The following is a 21252-nucleotide window of genomic DNA, read 5'->3' on the forward strand; positions in this document are numbered from 1 at the left end:
GGGGCAGCTCCTGTGTTAAGCGTCTGCCCCCTGGTGGTCAGTGCACGTCATAGCGACCAGTCATTCCCCCATTTGGTCGATTTGCTTATTAGCCTTTTATTATATAGGATAGTACTGGAAGTCTTAGCCACAGCAATCAGACAAGAAGAAGAAATAAAAGGCATCCAAATTGGAAAGGAGGAAGTAAAACTCCCATTATTCACAGATGACATGATATTGTACATAGAAAAATCCTAAAGACTCCACAAAAACACTACTAAATTTAATAAATGAATTTGGCAATGTAGCAGGATACAAAATCAACACCCAAAAATTGATGGCTTTTTTATACATCAATAATAAATTCTCAGCAAGAGAAACTAAGCAAACACTCCCATTTACAATTGCAACAAAAAAATTAAGATACTTAGGAATAAACTTAACCAAGGAGGCAAAAGACCTGTTCTCAGAAAACTATAGGACATTGAAAAAAAAAGATAGAAGAAGATATAAACAAGTGAAAGAATATTCCGTGTTCGTGGACTGGTAGAATTAACATCATTTAAATGTCCATACTACCCAAGGCAATCTGCAGATTCAATGCAATCCCTATTAAAATACCAACAGCATATCTCACAGTTGTAGAACAAATACTCCAAAAATTTATATGGAACCAAAAGACTCCGAATAGCTGCAGCAATCTTGAGAAAGAAGAACAAAGTTGGAGGAATCACAATACCAGATATCAAGTTACACTACAATGCCACCCTAATCACAATAGCCTGGTACTGGCACAAGAAGAGGCATATAGATCAATGGAACAGAACAAAGACTCCAGAAATCAACCCAAGCCATTACACTCAATTAATACTTGACAAAGGAAGCAAGAGCATACAATGGAGTCAAGACAGTCTCTTCAATAAGTAATGTCGGGGAAAATTGGGTAGGTATATGCAAAAAAAATGAAACTAGACCACCAACTTATACCATATACAAGAATAAAAACTCAAAATGGGTAAAAAGACTTAAAAGTAAGACATGAAACCATAAAAGTCCTAGAAGAAACCATAGGCACCAAAATCTCAGACATCTCTCACAGCAATATGTTTATGGATATGTCTCCTACGGCAAAGGAAATTAAGGAAAAAATAAACAAATGGCACTACATCAAAATAAAAAGCTTCTGCACAGCAAAAGAAACCATCAACAGCCCTAGCTAGTTTGGCTTAGAATACAGCATCAGCCTGCAGACTGAAGGGTCCCAGGTTCAAGTCCACTCAAGGGCACATGCCCTGGTTGCAGCTTGATCCCCAGTAGGAGACATGCAGAAGGCAGCTGATCAATGACTCTCTCTCATTATTGATGTGTTTTTTTTCTCTCTCTCTCTCTCCCTTCCTCTCTGAAATCAATTTAAAAAATAAATAAACCATCAACAAAACGAAAAGAGGCCCATTGTATGGGAAAACATATTTGGCAATTATACATCTGATAAAGGGTTAATATCCAAAATATATAAGGAACTCCTACAACTTAACAAAAGGAAGACAGTGATCCAATTAAAAAATGGGCAAAGGACCTAAACACTTCTCCAAAGTGGATATACAGATGGCCAAAAGACCTATGAAAAAATCCTCAAAGATCATCAGAGAGATGTAAATTAAAATGACAATGAGGTATCACCTTACACCTGTCAGAATGGCTGTCATCAACAAATCAACAAATGACAAGTGCTGGTGAGTATGTGGAGAAAAGGAAACCCTAGTACACTGCGGGTGGGAATGCAGACTGGTGCAGCCACTGTGGAAAACAGTATGGAGTTTCCTCATATGGAACTGCCATATGACCCAGTGATCCCACTTCTAGGAATATGTCCTAAGAAACCGGAAACACCAATCAGAAAGAATAGCTAAGATCTGGCAACAGCCCAAGTGCCCATTAATGGATGAGTGGATAAAAAAGCTGTGGTAAATTTATACCATGGAATACTATGCAGCTGTAAAAAAAAAAGAATCTCTTACCCTTTGAGACAGCAATGGAAGGACCTGGAGAGTATCATGCTAAGTGAAATAAGTCAGTCAGAGAAAGACAAGTATCACATGATATATGGAATCTACTTAACAAAATAAACTAATGAACAGAATGGATCCAGAGACATGGAAGCATGGAACAGAGTGGGGAATCTCAGAGGGAAGGCGGGGAAGCGTGTGTGGGTGGGAGGTAATCAACCTTGTATGCATATAAGTGTAACCCATAGATGCAGACAATAAGGGCTTGGGGTGGTGGGGTGGGGGTAGGCTGGAGGGGGTGGATGCAATACTTTCAACAATGAAGATTTTTTAAAAATAACTCATTAAAAACTGGTGCTGGGACAACTGGATATCCACACGGAAAACAATTAAGTTGGACTCCTTATTTCAAAAATTAATTCAAAATGGATCAATGACCTAATAATAACTCAAACTATAAAACTTAGAAGAAAACAGAGGTATCTTTTAAAATGGTTTAAGTGGTACATAAAATGGTGTATTTTATGTTATGTGTATTTTACAATCAAAACAGAGTGTTAGGAGGTGAGATGAGAAAGGTATTGGGAGGCTGGAGGCTGCAGAACTCATCCAGCTAGGCCTAGGCCAGTGGTCGGCAAACTCTAGTCAACAGAGCCAAATACCAACAGTACAACGACTGAAATTTCTTTTGAGAGCCGAAAACCGACTTCTGCGCATGGGCCACGAAGTTTCAATCGCACTATATGTGCGTGCCCACACGTGGTATTTTGTGGAAGAGCCACACTCAAGGGGCCAAAGAGCCACATGTGGCTCGCGAGCCGCGGTTCGCTGACCACTGGCCTAGGCAGAGCAGTGAAGGTTACAGTCATCCCTGACTGGGTGCAAACAGCTGTTATTAATCTAGCCTTTCTACCAGGATCTCACTTAGGGGAATGAGTAATGTAATTGGGTCACCATAGAAAGACAAAAGGGGATAGGCTATCAACATGGTGAGAAGGAAGAGGGGTGGCGGGAAGGCAGTGTGCACTTGGCTCTGAGTTCAAGGTGACTCAGCCCCCTCCCTACTGCTCTGTACTTGCCAGCTCCACTGGAGAGATGGGACCAAAATAGTGCAGCCCTTCCAGGCTCAGGCTCTTAGCCAAGTGCCGGCTGACCTTTCTGTAATGTTCCCTGTGCACTGAGGCAGAAAGGAAAACATCAACCATCGGCTTTTCTTCCTGAAACTAATATGGAGTGGAGGACTGTAGCACCGAGGGAACTCAAGCCAGCTGTCTGCTCCGAGGGAGCCGCCAGAGGAGCCACCCAGGAAAGGCTAGGGCTCCATCTCCTGAGGTGACAGGGCCTCCAGGAAAGTCACAGCTCAGAGTCTACAAAGACCAGGGCATCCATCAGCAGATGCCCAAACCTAAGGGCATGTGTGGAACCTGTGGAAGTACCACCAGCTTCTAGGAGGGTGTGACAAGAGAAAAAGAGGCTGTAATCCCATGTAGGACACAGCCAGGTAGCCTAAGGATTCAAGCCATGTTCACCCACAACACCCCAGAAAGTGGTGAACAAGGCAAGACAGTGAGTGGCTACTGGTAAAGAACTGGAGAGGGGGCCTGAAGACAGATACAAGCTGGCCCAGTTACCACTCTTCCTGCGATGGTGGAAGAGGGGCCCTCCGAGGCTGGCAAATAGGGCGAGAGAGGCTGAGTTGAGCCTCCAAAGCATAGTTCCCTCTGTAATGCCCCAGGTCTCACCTGTCTCCCAGGCTAGGGATGCCGACCAACTGGATGACATAGATCCCTATTTGACAAAAAAATACAAAGAAGAACACGAAGAAGCTGAAAGAGTTGTCAGACCTGTGGAGAGAAGGGGGAAACCAGAAGTCACAAAAGGGCTTGGGACTCATTCCACAACATTCCTCACATGGTCTGACATTCCTCCTCACTAGAAGCCATGAGGCAGAATGGGAGAGTAAACAGAGCACTGTCTACAACAGGGGTCCTCAAACTTTTTAAACGGGGGGCCAGTTCACTGTCCCTCAGACCGTTGGAGGGCCGGGCTATAGTTTAAAAAAAAACTATGAACAAATTCCTATGCACACTGCACATATCTTATTTTGAAGTAAAAAAATAAAACGGCAAAAACACCTGCATGTGGCCCGCAGGCTGTAGTTTGAGGACGCCTGGTCTACAAAGACCCACAAACTATAATCAGAAAGGGCTTGCCTTTCACTGCCTTCCAATTTAAGGGGACAATGCTTGATCCCGTCCTCAAAGAGCTAGTAAAGTTGCTTAACCAAAGGACAATATAAAGAGTATAAAAGTCCATCTCCTGGAGTACTTATCTGCATTTCATAACAGGGAAGAAAATCTAAGCCAAAGGTATAAACCTCTAATAATAAAACTGTAGGCCTGAGTGGCAGAAAAGGTATTTGGGAAGTAGAAGACACTAGATAAAACTGGTGTTTTGAGCACCTCCATTTCCTGTCCTTGAGGGCTAGAATACAGTGAGGGTTCACGTCCTCCCTGCTGAGTGCATCCCAGCCCTGAAAAGCATCAGCTCTGAGGCACAATTCCAAAAGCCCTAAGGGTCTGTAAAGTGGATCCACTAAAGTCCACAGAATCTATTCTAGGTCAGCTGGTCAAATATTGGCATTCAGCGATGCTCCATAGTTACTAGGAAAGTAGGGGGAGGGGCATAAGTAAGCATGGAGGAATAAGCTATTAAAAGCGTATCTTAGAGTCTGACCCTATCATAGAATACCCTAGAGCAATGGTCGGCAAACTCATTAGTCAACAGAGCCAAATATCAACAGTGCAACGATTGAAATTTCTTTTGAGAGCCGAAAACCGACTTCTGCGCATGGGCCACGAAGTTTCAATCGCACTGTACGTGCGCGCCCGCACGTGGTATTTTGTGGAAGAGCCACACTCAAGGGGCCAAAGAGCTGCATGTGGCTCGCGAGCCGCGGTTTGCCGGGCACTGCCCTAGAGCAACAATTTTCAACTTTTTCATCTCATGGCACACATAAACTACTAAAATTCTGTGGCACAACAAAAATATATCTTTTGCCAATCTGACAAAAATAGGTATACTTTTGATTCAGTCACACTGACAGCTACTGTGTTTGCTGCTGCCATGTTTTAATTTGACCATCTAAGGGAAAGAGTCAGGTACCGCATGCTTTTAAATTCTTGCAGCACACCGGTTGAAAATCGCGGCCCTAGAGCCTTGGCAGGGAGCTGAGGAAGCTCCGCCCTCTTCCCGGTGGCTGAGACCCTCCTGCACCCAACAGACTGGGTGCAGCGGAAGGGCAAGTAAGGCTCCTGCTCCCCTCTCCGGTCTCCTTTCCTGGTCCGATGGCCCTGGTCCCTGCCAGCTCTGGCTGTGGGTGGGAATGGGAAGTGAACTTCCCATTATCTATTCCGCTCTGACTGGAATGGGATCCTAGGGCTCATGGCCTTGGCTTGCTCCCTGGGATGCCAGCCATATACTCCCCCCTTGTTCCAGCCCCACTCACCTGAAGGCCTTATAGATGGGTCGGTACCAACAAAGGAAGGCACAGGGGGTGAAGATCACAAACCACAGGATTGAGAGGCCGAAGTCTACTCCCTTGCTGTTGTCGACTAAGAACCAGGCCAGGCAGGCAAGCAGGTTCAGAAACAGAGTCACTGAATGCACTGTGGAAGAGGGGGGAGACAGACGTGGGCTGGTGCCAGGTGGCTGAGGGCTCCCGGATGTGGCAAACTATCCCTAGAGAGGAGACGAGGTCCATGCTGTCAGGGCAGCTGCAGCAAAAGTAAAGGACCTCGATCTGTACCCAAGCAGGGCTAGCTCCCGTCCTTGCTTTTCTGGGACCTCAAAACCAGGGACCAAACCAAGCTCCTAAGAGGTGATGGGAGAGCCCAGGTATCGAAGGGGAATGGAGTCCTTGGGGAATGGAATCCTTCTCTAAGCAACTCTTTTCCCTGGCCCTGGATGGTCCACAGGTTAGCAACAGGGAGTCCTTTATCCTCACTCCTGGGAGCCCAGGGGTCTGTGGGGAGGGGAAGCCTCCACCTAAGGAGAACCTTCTAGTGCAATGAGCTCCAACTCAGAAGTCTCCAGCTAGTCTCACCCTACTTATTTATTTATTTATTTATTTATTTATTTTTTAAATTACTTTATTGATTAAGGTATCACATATTTGTCATCACCCCACCCCCCTCCCCCCATTGTCTCACCCTACTTGATTCATGGTCTGGACTCGCCCTTGAGGGGAGGTTCCTATGACAGGAAGCAGTCTTCAGAGGGCCAACTATGTGGGCAAAGATCCCCACCCAGCCCAACCAGTGCTGAGAAAGGCTGGAGTCTGCCAGGGAGGCGCAGCCAGAGCACAGACAAGGCTCTCAAGACACAGACCATTCAGCCCTAAGCCCAGAAGCACAGGAGCTGGACTCACACATCCAGAGATAGTAGAGCATCTTGCATATTCGCTGGTAGTCAGCAGGGATCTCTGTGGAGAAGTCCTGATAGAAGCAGGGCTTGACAGGGCACCACAAGGGCAAAGGCGGCCAATTGTTCTCTCTCACTGTGTAGAAGGAGATGATAAGATGAGGACCAGCTTATGGGACAATTCAGGACCCCCAAAGGGGCATCGACAAGTGGGGTTCAGGGTATTCATGGATATAAAGTGGGAAGGGAAAAGGATGATGGGACATAAACACCCACACTCTCAGTGCAAGATAATGGACCCCAAATGTACTGGGAAACACAGAGCTAGACAGCCTAACCCAGTGGTCGGCAAACTCAGTCAGCAGAGCCAAATACCAACAGCACAACGACTGAAATTTCTTCTGAGAGCCGAAAACCGACTTCTGCGCATGGGCCACAAAGTTTCAATCGCACTGTACATGTGCGCCCGCACGTGGTATTTTGTGAAAGAGCCACACTCAAGGGGCCAAAGAGCTGCATGTGGCTCGAGAGCCACGGTTTGCCGACCACTGGCCTAAGTGATTATTTTTTTGAACAGCCTATAACCAAGGAATCGTGGGCCAATGCCCCCACTCTTATCAATTAATTTTACAGCTGGAAAGGAATGCAGAAATAATTTGCACCCATTAAGGTTACACTACAGGTTTCCTGACTCCCACTTACTGCTCCCCCCAGGACCAACACCATTCTAAGATGACCAGGAGCTCGGCAAAGAGCTGAGGCTGCCCCAGGAACAAGCAGGCTGAGGGAACTCTCCTGCACCAGGACGGGAACCCAGGACCTAGTGTGGCCTCCCTTACCGTGTAAGTTGGCCACAGTGTTCTGCAACTCCCGTTCCTTTCGTTCTAGCTCGGCTGCTTTCCTGTCCAGCTCTTCCTGCTGCCGGAGGAGGCTTGCCTGGGCTGCAGAGGCCACAGCCTGGAGCGAAAAGGGAAGTGGAAGGCAACCAAACACAAGAGACAGGGGAACAGTGTTGGCCTGACAGGAAGTCACAGGGCCCATGCCCCATGCAGGGAGAGCCAGCTGGGAGTTCCAAGGGTAGTCCCACCCCCTCCAATGTCTTGGGCACCTGAGACCACCAACGAGAGGCCAAGGGACCTGTCCCCTACTGCTCTTAAAACACCTCTGTGGCCCCTTTCCCATTATCAGGGTTCTCCTCTCCCCTTCATTCTGAAACTTGAGATAGGAGAACCATCCTCCATACTGTAGTCTAGGCCAAGTTGACCTTTGGGGTGATAGCAAAGGGCAAAAGGCATCACAACAGACTGTCTTGTAGTCAGAAACCCAGAGACCTAAGCCTCACTTGAAAAGCCTGGAGGGTGTGTGTGTGAAGGGAAACAGTGCAAACCTGCTAGTGAGTGGGATGGGGGAGCATTTGAGGCCACACTCTGTGTACCTGGAACCAGAGGGATGTATATTCAAGCACCTGCACCTGCTCCATTCCCAGGAACTGCTCCGAGGTCCACCGGACCTGTTACTGGCTACATCCCAGGACTGCCCTTTGGGTTGGCCCTGCTCCGCCTGGCTTTGATGGTGTGCAGTCCAAGCTTTACCCCTCTCCAGGCAAAGCAACGCCTCGGAGGGAAGCAGCCAGAGGACTCTACGTGAGGCTGAGCAGAGCTGGGTCCAGAGTTCCAGCCCAGAGCCCAGTTCCTCCAGAAGTCTACAGTCCCTTTTAGGGAGCAAATACCAAACTGGTCATCTCACAGGATGATAAGCCAGGCATATGTGCACATGTGTGTTCTCTATCACTCCAAAATGAGTTCTCCAAAGAGCTAAGGCTACCTTCAGGAGGTAAATTTCAGGCACTAGAGGTAGAAGCAGGACCAGAATTGACCACGGTGAGGGTCTTAGCCTATTTCCCCAAGTCTGTGACTTCAGTTGAGCTGGACCCAGGACCCACCACCCAGCTGAACAAGAAAGTCTCCTCTGCCTCTAAGCCTTGCCTCACAGGATTCTAGGGCCGTGGGTGGGGCCCAGGATCCCAGGATTCCAGGATTCCATGCAGGGACAGCACTTTCAGATTAAGTCTGGCCAAATGACAGGAGCAGCCTGGGGCCCACTAGAGTCCAGGCACCTTGCCCTCACTCACGCTCACCTATACGTTGCCTACCTTTGGAAGCTTTCGCATGTAGCTGTCTCTGAGAATACTATCTCCTCCTAGTAGCATCTGCCTCTCTGAGAGCTCGCTCACTGCCAGGAAACTGGTAGGCAGGAACTTGCTGGCCTGTCTAAGGAGGAGCTGCAACATACAACTCCACTGCTCACCAGGGGCAGTGAGGAGCATGGGGTAAACAATGAGGCAAGGGACGGAGGGTTGGATACCAAGCAGACAAGATTCATGGTATTTGGTGAAGGGACCAAGAAAAAGAAGAAGGAAGGTAGGAATAAATAAGGTTAGGAAAAAAGAGATGTTTTTCGGGCCCTGAGTAAAAAAAGGCCTCAGGTGGATCTGGAACGGCATGAGCGGCAATGCTCTGTCTGAAGACACCCAGAAGCCCAGCCTAGTGAGTAGGGCTTATTTTTTGGTGCCAACAGTGAGGTGGGGGGTGAGGGTTTATGTGAGCAGACCCTCCACATGCAAGTGACAAACTCTAAAGAGATTATTAAGAGGGCCCTTGAAGGGAAGCCAGAGAATAAGACCCCCTGCCCACCCCGATATCAGGAGTCAGCTACTAGTCTGGGTGCTTCCCTTTCTGGAAAGGAGAGGCAAAGGGATCTTTGTCAACAGTACCTGGGGGGTTGGCTGGGTTGGTTCCACTGAGGGCTGGAGAACTGCTGGCTGCGAGGGCCCAGGGGCCTGGGTGACAGGAACCGTTGTTGCTGCATTTGTATGCTTGGGACAGATTAAAGGAGTGAGATGAGTGGGACGCCATTAGTTGGCCATGTGGGAGGCAAACCCCAACAGGGAGGTGATATGCCCCTGCCTATGAGGAGTACTCCCTCTGGGCCTCCCTCTGTAGCTTTTCAGCTAACAAGCCTCAGGCTCTGAGCAGTGTGATGCCTAACCTGGCCTTTTGGGTCCAGAGCTCCTGGAACTGCCTGCCCTGCCTTCTTCAGGAGGAGCCCAGATCATGGACCCTAAGAGGAGAATTGGTGGCTTCCTCATCTTACCCCCACCCCTCAAGTTCATGTTAAGACTATCCCTTTGAGCCCTAGCTGGTTTGGCTCAGCGGATAGAGTGTCAGCCTGCAGACTAAAGAGTCACAGGTTTGATTCCGGTCAAGGGCACATGCCTGGGTTGCAGGCTCGATCCCTCATAGGCGGTGTGCAGGAGGCAGCTGATCAATGATTCTCTCTCATCATGGATGTTTCTATCTCTCTCTCCCTCTCCCTTCCTCTCTGAAATCAATAAAGATATATTAAAAAAAAAAAAAAAAAGACTGTCCCTTTGAGCCCGGCCTCTGTGGCTCAGTGGTTAAACATCATCAACCCATGAACCAGGATGTCACGGTTAGATTCCCGGTCAGGGCACATGCCCGGGTTTCAGACTCAATCCCCGGTAGGGAGTGCACAGGAGGCAGCCAATCAAATGTTTCTTTCTCATCATTGATGTTTCCATCTCTCTCCCTCTCTCTCTAAAATAAATAAAACATATTTAAAACAACAACAACACAAAAAGATTGTCCCTTTGAGAACTTGCAGATTCTCAGAACACTCAGTCTTGCCAAGGCTCCTTGCCCCAGAGGGCCCAGCACCACCCAGAGGACCCAGGGACTCCTAAAGAGGACATGCTCACCAACCTCTGAGAAGGGGTTGAATTCAGCCAGGCCACCTTGTGGAGCACTGGTCAGCTGGGTCACAGAGGGATCCTGAGGAGGTAAAAAGAGCCATTAGATGCTGAGGAGAAGGAGAAGGGACATAACCAGCTCGGGGCCAGCAGGCAATCCCAGGGGCCGGCTAAGTGAGGCCGCTGATGGCCCTGCCTAGTGCTCTGAACAGCCTCTTCTGAAGACTCCGTGCCCGGCCCCTGCCACACGGAGTGCAATCTCTTTCCTCTTTCTGGAAAAGGAGGGGTTCAGCCCAGATGACTTTCCAGAAGATATAAAGCAAGCTTTACACACTGAGGCCTGGGAATCAATACGAAATGTGTTCTTGTTAGTGCCCTTCACAGATTCATAACGGTTCCTAGTATTTCCCTCCAGGGAGTAGGGTTTTATGATGGGGGTGGGGGTGAAGAGGTGGTATGGGTGGAGATTTTCACTTTATAACCTTTCTGTAATGTTTTATTCATTATTTTATTCCTCTTATTTTTAAAGGACAGCTCCGGGTCTTAGAACAAAAGCGTGCTGCCAGGTGCCAGTGCTGACTGATTAAGTCAAGCATGCTTAGTTGTACTGGTTAATAATGCGGATTTTGTCCAATAGATGGAGTAACACATATGTCGATATATATGCGATTTGATATGTATGCTATTTCGATGTAGTGACAACAAGCTTCAAAACTTCATATATCAAATTTGCTGAAGGTGTTAACATCAGATATTTTTACGCTTAAAAATGTCAAATTTCGTGCCCCCCAAAAAAAGACATTTGTGGGAAGTTTTAATTCATTACTTTATTTTGAAGAAAAAGTTATCATATACTTCAGGAAGCTTATGGTGAACATGCTCCATCTCAAGATACTTTGAACGCTGGTTTAAATGCTATAAAAGTGATGATTTCGATGTGAAAGACAAAGAATGTCCAGGTCAACCGAAAAAGTTTGAAGACCAATTACAAGCATTATTGGATAAAGATGCATGTCAAACTCAAAAACAACTTGCAGAAAGATTAAACGTTGCTCGCAAACAATTTCTGATCATTTACAAGCAATGGGAAAGATTTTAAAGGAAGGAAAATGGGTGCCACATCAACTGAACGAAAGACAAATGGAAAACCGAAAAGTCATCAGCAAAATGTTGCTTCAATGACACGAAAGTAAGTCCTTTTTGCATCGAATTGTGACTGGCGATGAAAAGTGGATTTATTTTGAGAATCCCAAATGCACAAAATCATGGGTTGATCCAGGTCAACCATCAACATCGACTGCAAGGCCAAATCACTTCGGAAAGAAGACAATGCTCTGCGTTTGGTGGAATCAGGAAGGTGTGGTGTATTATGAGCTTCTAAAACCAGGTGCCAGGGGCCATCAGGAGAGAACTTGGGGGTCAACAGAGGTGGGGCACAGACCTTCACCCCCCCCCCAAGTTTGCAGGGGCCTGAACCCTCACCCCTGCTGAAGGAGATCTCCTGCCCCCATGGCTGCTCAGCTTCACATGCCCAGCTCAAATCGGGACCCAGGTAACAGAGACTTGGCCGACAGCAGATGCCCTCTCACTGCAACAAGACTTGATGGAGATGTCTTGCACCCATGATCCAGGGAACTGGGGTCTAGGATATCTAAATCCAGCCTAGCACCAGGAATGCTCAGGGCCTACTCAAGAAGGCAAATAATCCTTTCCACTAATAATTACAGGGTAAAACAAGATGGTTGTTAGAGTATTAAATTTGACAGTAAAATAGTAGTCACGTTTTCAGACTAATTTAAATTGGCCAATCAAAATAAGCAAATACTCTAGAAAAATCAATTGTACTGGACAAAAAAGCTGTTCCTAAAGTGTTAACTAAAATTTTTATTGGTAGTTCATCTCATGGTAAAATTGCGTAACATATAATGAACCTAAAGCAGTCACATTTTAGTCCGAAAAAGTAAAATTTAAAAGCTATCAAGATTACAGCATAAAATTTCCAAAAGCCTCCCAATATTTAAACCAAAAAAGGGGGGATAGTAGAAGAATATCATGTAAGGAAAAATATCCTGCAAATAAATTACATCTAGAAAATTTTTACTTTAGAAAATTAACTTTCATTTGTAATGCTAACAGCAAGTCACCCAGGTAAAACATACATGGTGTCAAAACAAGCCAAAGGAAAATCATTTGGGCAAAAAAATGAAAAAGGATCGCAAGTAAAATTTATAGAAAATATTTCTTTATTAACTTTTGGTCGAGAATATGTTTGTATATTTTCAGAAAACAACTCCGAGACATGTGGATTCCTGCAACAGAGAGGAATTGACAGGAGTGCTCCAGCCATGAAGTCAGAAGAGAAACAGTCCAGAGATGGAAGACGCTGACGATGCCTTGCCATACTAGCAGTCAGCAGATATGCGTCACTGCAGATTGCCCAGATCCAAACCAGAGAGGGTCGGACCTGCAATACCACCATTTGTCCACCATCCAGAACTGAAATATCATTGCTGTTATGAACACATTAACAACTGTTGGACATAGAAACCGGGACTCAAAAGAACTGTTGGCCCAGAAAGAAACTCACTATAGACTGATTCATTTGCCTCTCAGCATAACTATTATTGCTTGTCTCATTTTCGGTTCCTATAAGTGTATTCCTAGTATCACATGAGCTCACTCATCTAGGGGAAAAGATGAACAACATAGACTGAAGAACAAGAACAGCATTGATCAGACTGTCAGACCTCAGAGGGAAGGTAGGGGAGGGTGGGGACAAGGGAGATAGATCAACCAAAGGACTTGTGTGCTTGCATATGAGCCTAACCAGTGATCACGGACAACAGGGGGAGGGGGTCTTGCGTGTGGGGGGGTTTGGGAAGGGAACGGGGGGCGGAGGGGGTTGATGACAAATATGTGATACCTTAATCAATAAAGTAATTTAAAAAAATAAAATAAAAATAAAATAAAAATTAAAAAAAAAATAAAACCAGGTGAAACCGTTAATACTGATCACTACTGACAACAAATAATCAATTTGAACTACGCTTTGATCATGAAACTACCAGAATGTGCCAGAAGACACGGCAAAGTAATTTTGCTTCATGATGACGCACCATCACACACTTCAAAACCAGTTAAAGACACGTTAAAAGATCTTGCCTGGGAAGTATTAACCCACTCGCCCTATTCACCAGACCTTGCTCCTTCAGATTACCACTTGTTCCGATCGATGGCACACGTACTTTCTGAGCAGCACTTCAAAACGTACGAAGAAGTGGGAAATTGGGTCTCTGAGTGGTTTGCCTCAAAACAAGAAAAGTTCTATTGGGACGGTATCCACAAATTACCTGAAAGATGGGGGAAATGTGTAGCTAGCGATGGACATTACTTTGAATAAAGCACTTTTGGTGTTTCTCTTGAAATTATTGTTTTCTTTGATTACAAAATCCACCATTATTAATCGGTACACCTAATAAAGAGATATAAAGGGCTCAGATAAAAAGCCAGAGAAATGTTTTTGGTTATTTTTTCTCTCGATTCTTTAAAAAAAAAAATACAAAAAGATCCTCAGAACACAGCTTATCCTAACCTTTTAATCTTCCCTTTCCCATCTGATCTCTGCCAAGGCCAGCCCTTCGGGCCTAGGACCTGCACAGGCTCCCAGCCACCCTCTTCACCCAAGCAGCCTTTCTGCTGACTTGAGGCCAGTCTGTCTTCATCCTGCCCCTCACCCAGCAGAGCTCCTACACACTCCCCCTTCTCCATACATAGAGGTATGGAGCTCGGGTCCAGCTCAACACAATGCCTGGGTTTGGGGAGAAACAGCTGTGAAGTGTAAGCAGACTGCCGCTGGACTCTATCAAGGACCCTGTACAGGCCTCACCTAGGCTCCCCTGTCTGCACACCTCACCCCCATCCCTCACTACTCATCCAGATGCTCCTGTCTTTCCAGCCCAGCCTCACCTCCACCAGGAAGCCTCCATAGGTTGGATTTTTAAACACAATCTTAACATTAAATAGGCCCCATGGAACCCCCTAATTTTTCTATATGGAAAAAGACAATAGGTCACCATAAACAAATCCTGTCTCCATTAATAGGCTGTAAATTCTGCAGCCAGGTGTCTAGTTCATACTCTGGCTTCCTAGTGCTTGGTGAAGGGTCTGTGTAGAGCAGAAGCTCAAGTAATGTCTGAGAATAAGTGCTGCATGTTGTAGGCCCTCCGCTTTCTCTAGGAGGCGCTGCCCAAATGCTAGGGCACAGAGGAGGAGCACCTGCATCCCAGCAGCCTGGGGCCGAGAAACACCTTGCCTGGGAAGAGGAGCCTGGAACAGGGACACTCTGGGAGACAAGGATACTTCCCATCTGAGGAGACCTGGGCTCTTCTGAAAGTTGTGGGTGGCTTCAAGAGAAGCTGAGGCCCAGGGATAGAGGTAGGGAGGAGGGACTGAGGAAGGGAGCTGACATTTACTGAGTGTCCACTATGTGCCAGGCTTACCACACCAGGATGCTACTGTGAAATTCCAGTCACCCCAGAACTGGCCACTGTGTCAAGCCATCCAAAAAGAAGGTTCTACTAGCTTCTTTCAACCTGGTTCCTCAAGAGAATTAAGCCCCACTACCCTAAGGCATCCACTGTCTGCAATGACTTGACTTCTCTCCTGTGCATCGTGAACCATCCTGGTTATATTCCATCCTTGAGAGAATGGAGAAAACAGTCAATCAATTTCTGTGTCCTGTGGCTCAGCTAAGGATCCCTGGCTAAGAAAAGCTACACCCTCTCCTCCTCATTCCACCTCACGACCACCCTGTGCGGGAGGAGTATGTACAGTTTGCAGCTGGAGAAAGCCTCCACTCAGAGAGGGGAAGCAGCTCGACCAAGATTTCAGAAGTAGTGCTGAACCTGCCTCTGAAGCCAAGGTTGTCTGTCTCCAAAGGCAAAAGTGGTAACCCTGGGAGGGAAAGACCCAGTTCTACCTTGTTTAGTGATGCACCCCCAAAGCCTGGTACAGCGCCGGACAAATGGAAGGTGCTCCATCGATGTGTGGTGGAATGAACCCCACTCTGGAAGGACACTGACACGGGCCCTGTGAGCGACCGGGATAACTGCTTCTGCTCATTTCTTGATTCCCAGGCCTCAGAGAAGTCCTTCTTGGGAAACTCCCTTTGTAGGACACATGCAGAGAGTCTTGTGACTAAGAACCACACTGACTGGCCTGAATGAGGATCCTCAGCTTTTACTCTGAGTCACAAATAAGAAGTCAACAACAGCAATCTTCTTTTCCACTCACGGAGCATTAACTAATTCATAAGTGGGTCAAGTAGTTATTTAAAAGGATAGTGAGCCCTAGCTGGTTTGGCTCAGCGGATAGAGCATCGGCCTGCGGACTAAAGGGTCCGGGTCCCAGGTTTGATTCTGGTCAAGGGCACATGCTCAGGTTGCGGGCTCGGTCCCCAGTGGGGGACATGGGGGCTCGGTCCCCAGTGGGGGGCATGCAGGAGGCAGCCGATCAATGTTTCTCTCTTATCATTGATGTTTCTATATCTCTCTCCCTCTCCCTTCTTCTCTGAAATCAATAAAAATATATTTTAAAAATAAATAAACAAACAAACAAATAAATAAGTAAGAGGATAGTGAGAGCTAAGTTTCACCTACAAAGAAGTAACCTAAAACTCCCTCAGTGCCAAAGGCCCTGGACTGACTAATGCCTTTTACTTAATTTATAACAAATAAAATGCTCCTGAACGCAGTTCTTTTCATTCCGTTAACATAAGGTGCACACTAAGATGAACAAGGCATAGCTCTTGCCTTCTGGAGTCCACGATCTGGTAGCTGAGACGAGCACAAGAACCCAGGGCAGAATGAAGACAGGAAGGGAGGAGAAGAAAGGTCCAGGCAGGGCTTTGAGGAAGGCAGGGTTCCAAGAGAGGGGAAAAGGTGAGCAAAGGCCCAGTGAGTGAGGCTCACCACAGCTCTGGGGCAGGGGAACACTTCCATGTCACCAGGGTGCGAGGGACCCAAGAGCAAAGAGGCAGAGTTAGGCTACAGCTCTTCCAGGAGGGGCCTCGAAACACACTCTGGTGTTCAGTGGTTTGGCCATGCCTTCCCACGTGGCTCACGTGTCCTGCTGGGAGCTAGCTCTCTGGAACTTTTCCTGTTTTCCCACCTTACACTCTACCCAATAAACCCAAATGTGGGGTTTAGTTCTGGCTCCAAATAAACATTAAATACCTTATGGGCTAAAAAACACTCCACCATTCTATCTGGGAGGCATGGAGTCTCCAATACTGTAGAAGCTCTGCGAAGTCCTATTTGCTTTAGAGGCTGTCACAGAACAAGAAAAGCAACCACTCCCAGACAGGCTGGCTGGGTCCCAAGTGTACCAAGAGCCACAGTTAACCTTGGTACTTTGACCAAGGACCTAAGAATTCATCCTAAGGAAATATGACAAAAACACATAAAAATCTGTATCTGCAAAAACATTTATTGCACCAGTATTTACAATAGTAGAAAAAATCAGAAAACAACTTAAATATCTAATGACAGTAAACACAAGCATGCCCTAGCCAGTTTGGCTCAGTGGATAGAGCATCGGCCTGCGAACTGAAAGGTCCCAGGTTCGATTTCGGTCAAGGGCACATGCCCAGGTTGTGGGCTCGATCCCCAATGGGGGACTTGCAGGAGGCAACCCATCCATGATTCTCTCCCATCATGGATGTTTCTATCTCTCTCTCCCTCTTCCTTCCTCTCTGAAATCAATAAAAATATATTTAAAATAATAATAATTAAAAAAAACTAAACACAAGCATGTTTTGGTACCCATTCCCTTAATGGCCTAAGCAGCCATTGAAAATTACAGCAGTGGCCCTAGCCAGTGTGGCTCAGTAGGTTGAATGTCGTCCCATACACCAACAGGTCATGTGGCTCCTGGTCAGGGCTCATGCCCGGGTTGCAGACTCAATTTCCAGTAGGGAGCGTGCAGGAGGCAGCCGATAAATGTTTCTCTCTCTCCCTCTCAAATCAATAAAAACATATATATATATATATATATATATTTTTTTTTTTTTTTTTTTTAATTAAAGCTATGAACATAGGGAGCAATACAGCAATACATTTTGTCCAAAGTACTCATGAAAAGAGACTGGCAGGAAAACATCAAAATAACAATAGTTGCAAAAGACTGGTAGAAATATGGATGCCTTAATTTTATTTTCCATAATGTGATTATTATTTTTATTTTAGGGAAACACGTATTTTTAAAAAGAGCCTGAGTGATCCTAGGCCTACCTCCCTGCCACAGACAGTGAGTCTGAGCCGCCAGGCCTGACTTGGAGGCCCCATGACCTGGCACAGCACCTCTCTCAGCACAGTCCATTCTCAGTCAAACTGTGCCACTCATCATTGCCTTCACCTCTGTCTGTTGCTACAGTACAAACCATTCCACACCAAGCACAGGGTGAGGACACCAAGGAAAAACACTGGTTCTTGCCTTCAAGAAGCAAATAGTGCCCTACCCGGTGTGGCTCAGTGGATAGAACATCGGCCTGTGGACTGAAGGGTCCCGGGTTTGACTCCAGTCAAGGGCATGTACCTTGGCTGCGGGCACATCCCCAGTAGGAGGTGTGCAGGAGGCAGCTGATTGATGTTTCTCTCTCATCGATGTTTCTAACTCTCTATCCCTCTCCCTTCCTCTCTGTAAAAAAAAATCAATTATATATATATATATATATATATATATATATATATATATATATGATGTGCATGCCGTCCCTCACATTAAAAAAAAGAAGCAAACAGTACAGAGCACAAAACAGAAGCCAGGGCAGAGATAGCACATGGTCAGTGCTGTAACAAGGTGAGGGCAGATGCAAGGGAATCACAGAGAAGGGAGGGACTAAGCTATCTGCAAAAGTCAAGAAAGGCTTTACTGCCCTGGCCTCCTGGCCCCTGGAGCATGTGGCTCAGTTGGTTGGGTGTCACTGTGCCGGTTTGATTACATGCAGTACAGGGTGTGCAGGAGGCAGCCTATCTATATTGTGCTCTCACATTGATGTTTTTCTTTTCCTCTCCCTTACTCTCTCTCTAAAAATCAATATTCTTTTTTATTTTTATTTTTATTAATTTCAGAGAGAAAGGGAGAGGGAGAGAGAGATAGAAACATCAATGATGAGAGAGAATCATTGATCGGCTGCCTCCTGCACGCCCCACACTGGGGATAGAGCCATAACCCGGTCATGTGCTGACTGAGAATAACCGTGATCTCCTGGTTTATAGGTCGACGCTCAACCACTGAGCCATGTCAGTCAGGCTAAACTACCGTTTAAAAGAAATAAAAAAGGCTCTACTGAGGTGGCATCTCAGTTGAGAAATGAAAGAAATTTAGCAAGCACTAAAGGGCAAGGCAAAAATAGCATTTGCAGGGACTTGGCACCTTTAAAAACAGCTTGCATGCGTTCAGGGAACAGGAGAAGGTTCTGAGGGCTGTGGAGTGGTGTGTGTACAGAGAACAGCCAGGCGCACCAGGGAACCAACCTGAAGAAGGGGGAGGGCCAGGCTGCAGGAGTTTGGACTTTCCCCTATGGGCAATAGAGGAAAACTGGAGACTGTGAGCAGGGATCGCCAGGATCGCCTCTGCCAGCAGTGGGGACTGCAATGCTGGAGGAAGGATGCCGGGAAGACTGGCTGGGACACAAGAGTTCACATGGGTGATGGTGGGGACGGAACTAAAGTATGACAGCTGGGGACTAGAGAAGAGGGATAGACCCCAGAGACCCTTTTCAGGTAGATGCCACAGGGTTGGGCACTCTCTGGATTGGTAGGGATATGGCATTACTACAGAGCAAGAGAGGAGGAGGCAGGGAAGGGAAAGGAAGGAGTTGAGTTGCCAGCTTGGGTAACTGGGGAACAGGGCGACCACTGAGCATGGTACGTGATCACAGGACAAAAGGAACAGGTTTTTCAGGCGTGGATGTGTGGGAGCAGGAAGAAGATCTGAGAAGATACTGGGTCAAAATGGAGATACATATGCAATATAACTGGTTGGAATGGTTGGAAATGTCCAGGTGAAAGCTGAATACTGGTTTGAAGCTCAGGAGTTAAGTGAGAGCTAGATAAAGTACTAGATCTGGGATTGTTGTTATGTGAATGCTATTCTGAAGCCATGCAAATGGAAGAAATTACTCATAGAAGTATACAGTGAGAAAAAAGTCAAGGACAGAACTCCAGGACACTTCTAAATGTATAAGATAAAGTTCTTGAGATAATTCTCCTGTCCCACAGGAAAGTCCTACCATCGCCAAAACCGGTTTGGCTCAGTGGATAGAGCGTCGGCCTGCGGACTGAGGGGTCCCAGGTTCGATTCCGGTCAAGGGCATGTACATTGGTTGCGGGCACATCCCCGGTAGGAGGTGTGCAGGAGGCGGCTGGTCGATGTTTCTCTCTCATCGATGTTTCTAGCTCTCTATCCCTCTCTCTTCCTCTCTGTAAAAAATCAATAAAATATATATATTAAAAAAAAAAAAAAAAAAGGAAAGTCCTACCATGTCCATTTGGTGGTTTTGAGAATTCCCAGAGTCAGAGTCAAGCTGGAGCCTACCCTCTCTGGAAAGCAGCAAACCATCAGTGTCTGTGCAAAGAACCTCGTGTAACTTTGTTTACACCCAAATCGCATTTCTGTCACCACTTTTTCTTCCCACGGAGAGAATTGTTTTAAATCCTCAGGAAGCAGCCACACCACTGAGATTATCTTTTAACTGCAAAGAGGCAACATGTGAAAGTGATAAATTGTGTGATTTGGAAACTCATGAAGACCTAAAGGCTTTCTCTATTCAGTACCACCCGCTGGTCCACTCCCCTCCTTTAGATCAATGTGGGCCACCAGGGTAGCCTGGCCGAAACACCAAGGAGGAAAGCAACGCTGTCGTGTGCCTGGGTGACCTGCTTGTTAGTGGACTGCTGAAAAATCAAATGAACAGTGCACTGCCTACCTTTTTAGCCCTTTACCTCCTCATCACCATGACAAGACTGAGAAGCTTTTAGGAGCAGATACACTGGAAAGAGTCCAAAGCAGGACCAGCATCTCCAGAGAGTACAAGGCAGATGCACCATGGTTAATAGAGGGGTTACGGAGTGCCACTGGAGGTTGTGAAATGAGCAACACTGGGCTGGCAGTTTCCTGCTTCCTCCCACAAGTTCAGTAAACCCTCAGCTGCACTCTGTGACAGCTTTCCTTTCACGGCTCTGTCTTTGCAGGAAGTTTGCTAATAATTCCAGTTATAACTATGCCATGCACAAGGAAGAGGTCATAAAAGGCCACGCCCACAGAGTGGGGCAGGGATCGGAGTAGGGGGTGGATAAAGAACATGGGTAAGGTCTGGCCAGCATGGCTCAGTGGTTCCACCTATGAACCAGGAGGTCACAATTTGATTCCCAGTCAGGGCACATGCCCAGGTTGTGATCTTGATCTTCAGTAGGGGATGTGCAGGAGGCAGCCGAACAATGATTCTCTCTCTCATCATCATTGATGTTTCTATTTCTCCCTCCCTCTCCATTCCTCTCTGAAATCAATTTAAAAAAAAAAATATATATATATATATATATATATATATATATATATATATATATATGAACATGGGTAAGAAAGTCAACTTAAAGGAGAATTGGAAGTTTCATGAGATATTACAAAAGTTAGCAGAAAAAGGATTCAATGGTTTAATAACTTTGAGAAATGTTGGGTCAAAGTTGAGGATTTCTCAGAGCCTTTAACAAATTAACAAGCCTTATCAATCTTCAAGAAAAATAGGAATATGTAGTGATTCCAAAAAACTTATTACTCAGAACATACACTACTTTAAAAGTACTGTCTTGCCCAGCTGGCATGGTTGAGCATCAACCTATGAACCAAGAGGTCACAGTTCAATTCCTGGGTTGCCAGCTCGATGCAGGGCGTGCAGGAGATGGCTGATCAATGATTCTCTCTCATCATTGATGTTTCTATCTCTTTCTCCCTCTCCCTTCTTCTCTGAAATCTATTTAAAAATATTTTTTAAAAAAGTACTGTCTTAAAAAGCATAAG

The 21252-nt window shown here is 46.2% G+C and overlaps 1 protein-coding gene across 2 annotated transcripts in view; it reads right to left on the reverse strand.

The window, feature by feature from the left end:
- Positions 1 to 21252, reverse strand: part of SCAMP2 (secretory carrier membrane protein 2) — a 31878-nt gene that overhangs the window by 7364 nt on the left and 3262 nt on the right. The window contains exons 2-8 of one of the 2 annotated variants that reach the window (XM_079768143.1): positions 10190 to 10258; positions 9181 to 9282; positions 8560 to 8688; positions 7247 to 7364; positions 6415 to 6543; positions 5494 to 5653; positions 3728 to 3829 (exon numbers count right to left, since the gene is read on the reverse strand). In XM_079768143.1, the coding sequence (XP_079624269.1) occupies positions 3728 to 3829; positions 5494 to 5653; positions 6415 to 6543; positions 7247 to 7364; positions 8560 to 8688; positions 9181 to 9282; positions 10190 to 10258 (809 nt within the window). The remainder of the gene's footprint in view (positions 1 to 3727; positions 3830 to 5493; positions 5654 to 6414; positions 6544 to 7246; positions 7365 to 8559; positions 8689 to 9180; positions 9283 to 10189; positions 10259 to 21252) is intronic. The other variant, XM_079768142.1, reaches the window with a different exon arrangement.

The sequence above is a fragment of the Cnephaeus nilssonii genome, assembly GCF_951640355.1.
Source record: "Cnephaeus nilssonii genome assembly, chromosome: 4".
Lineage (NCBI taxonomy): Eukaryota > Metazoa > Chordata > Mammalia > Chiroptera > Vespertilionidae > Cnephaeus > Cnephaeus nilssonii.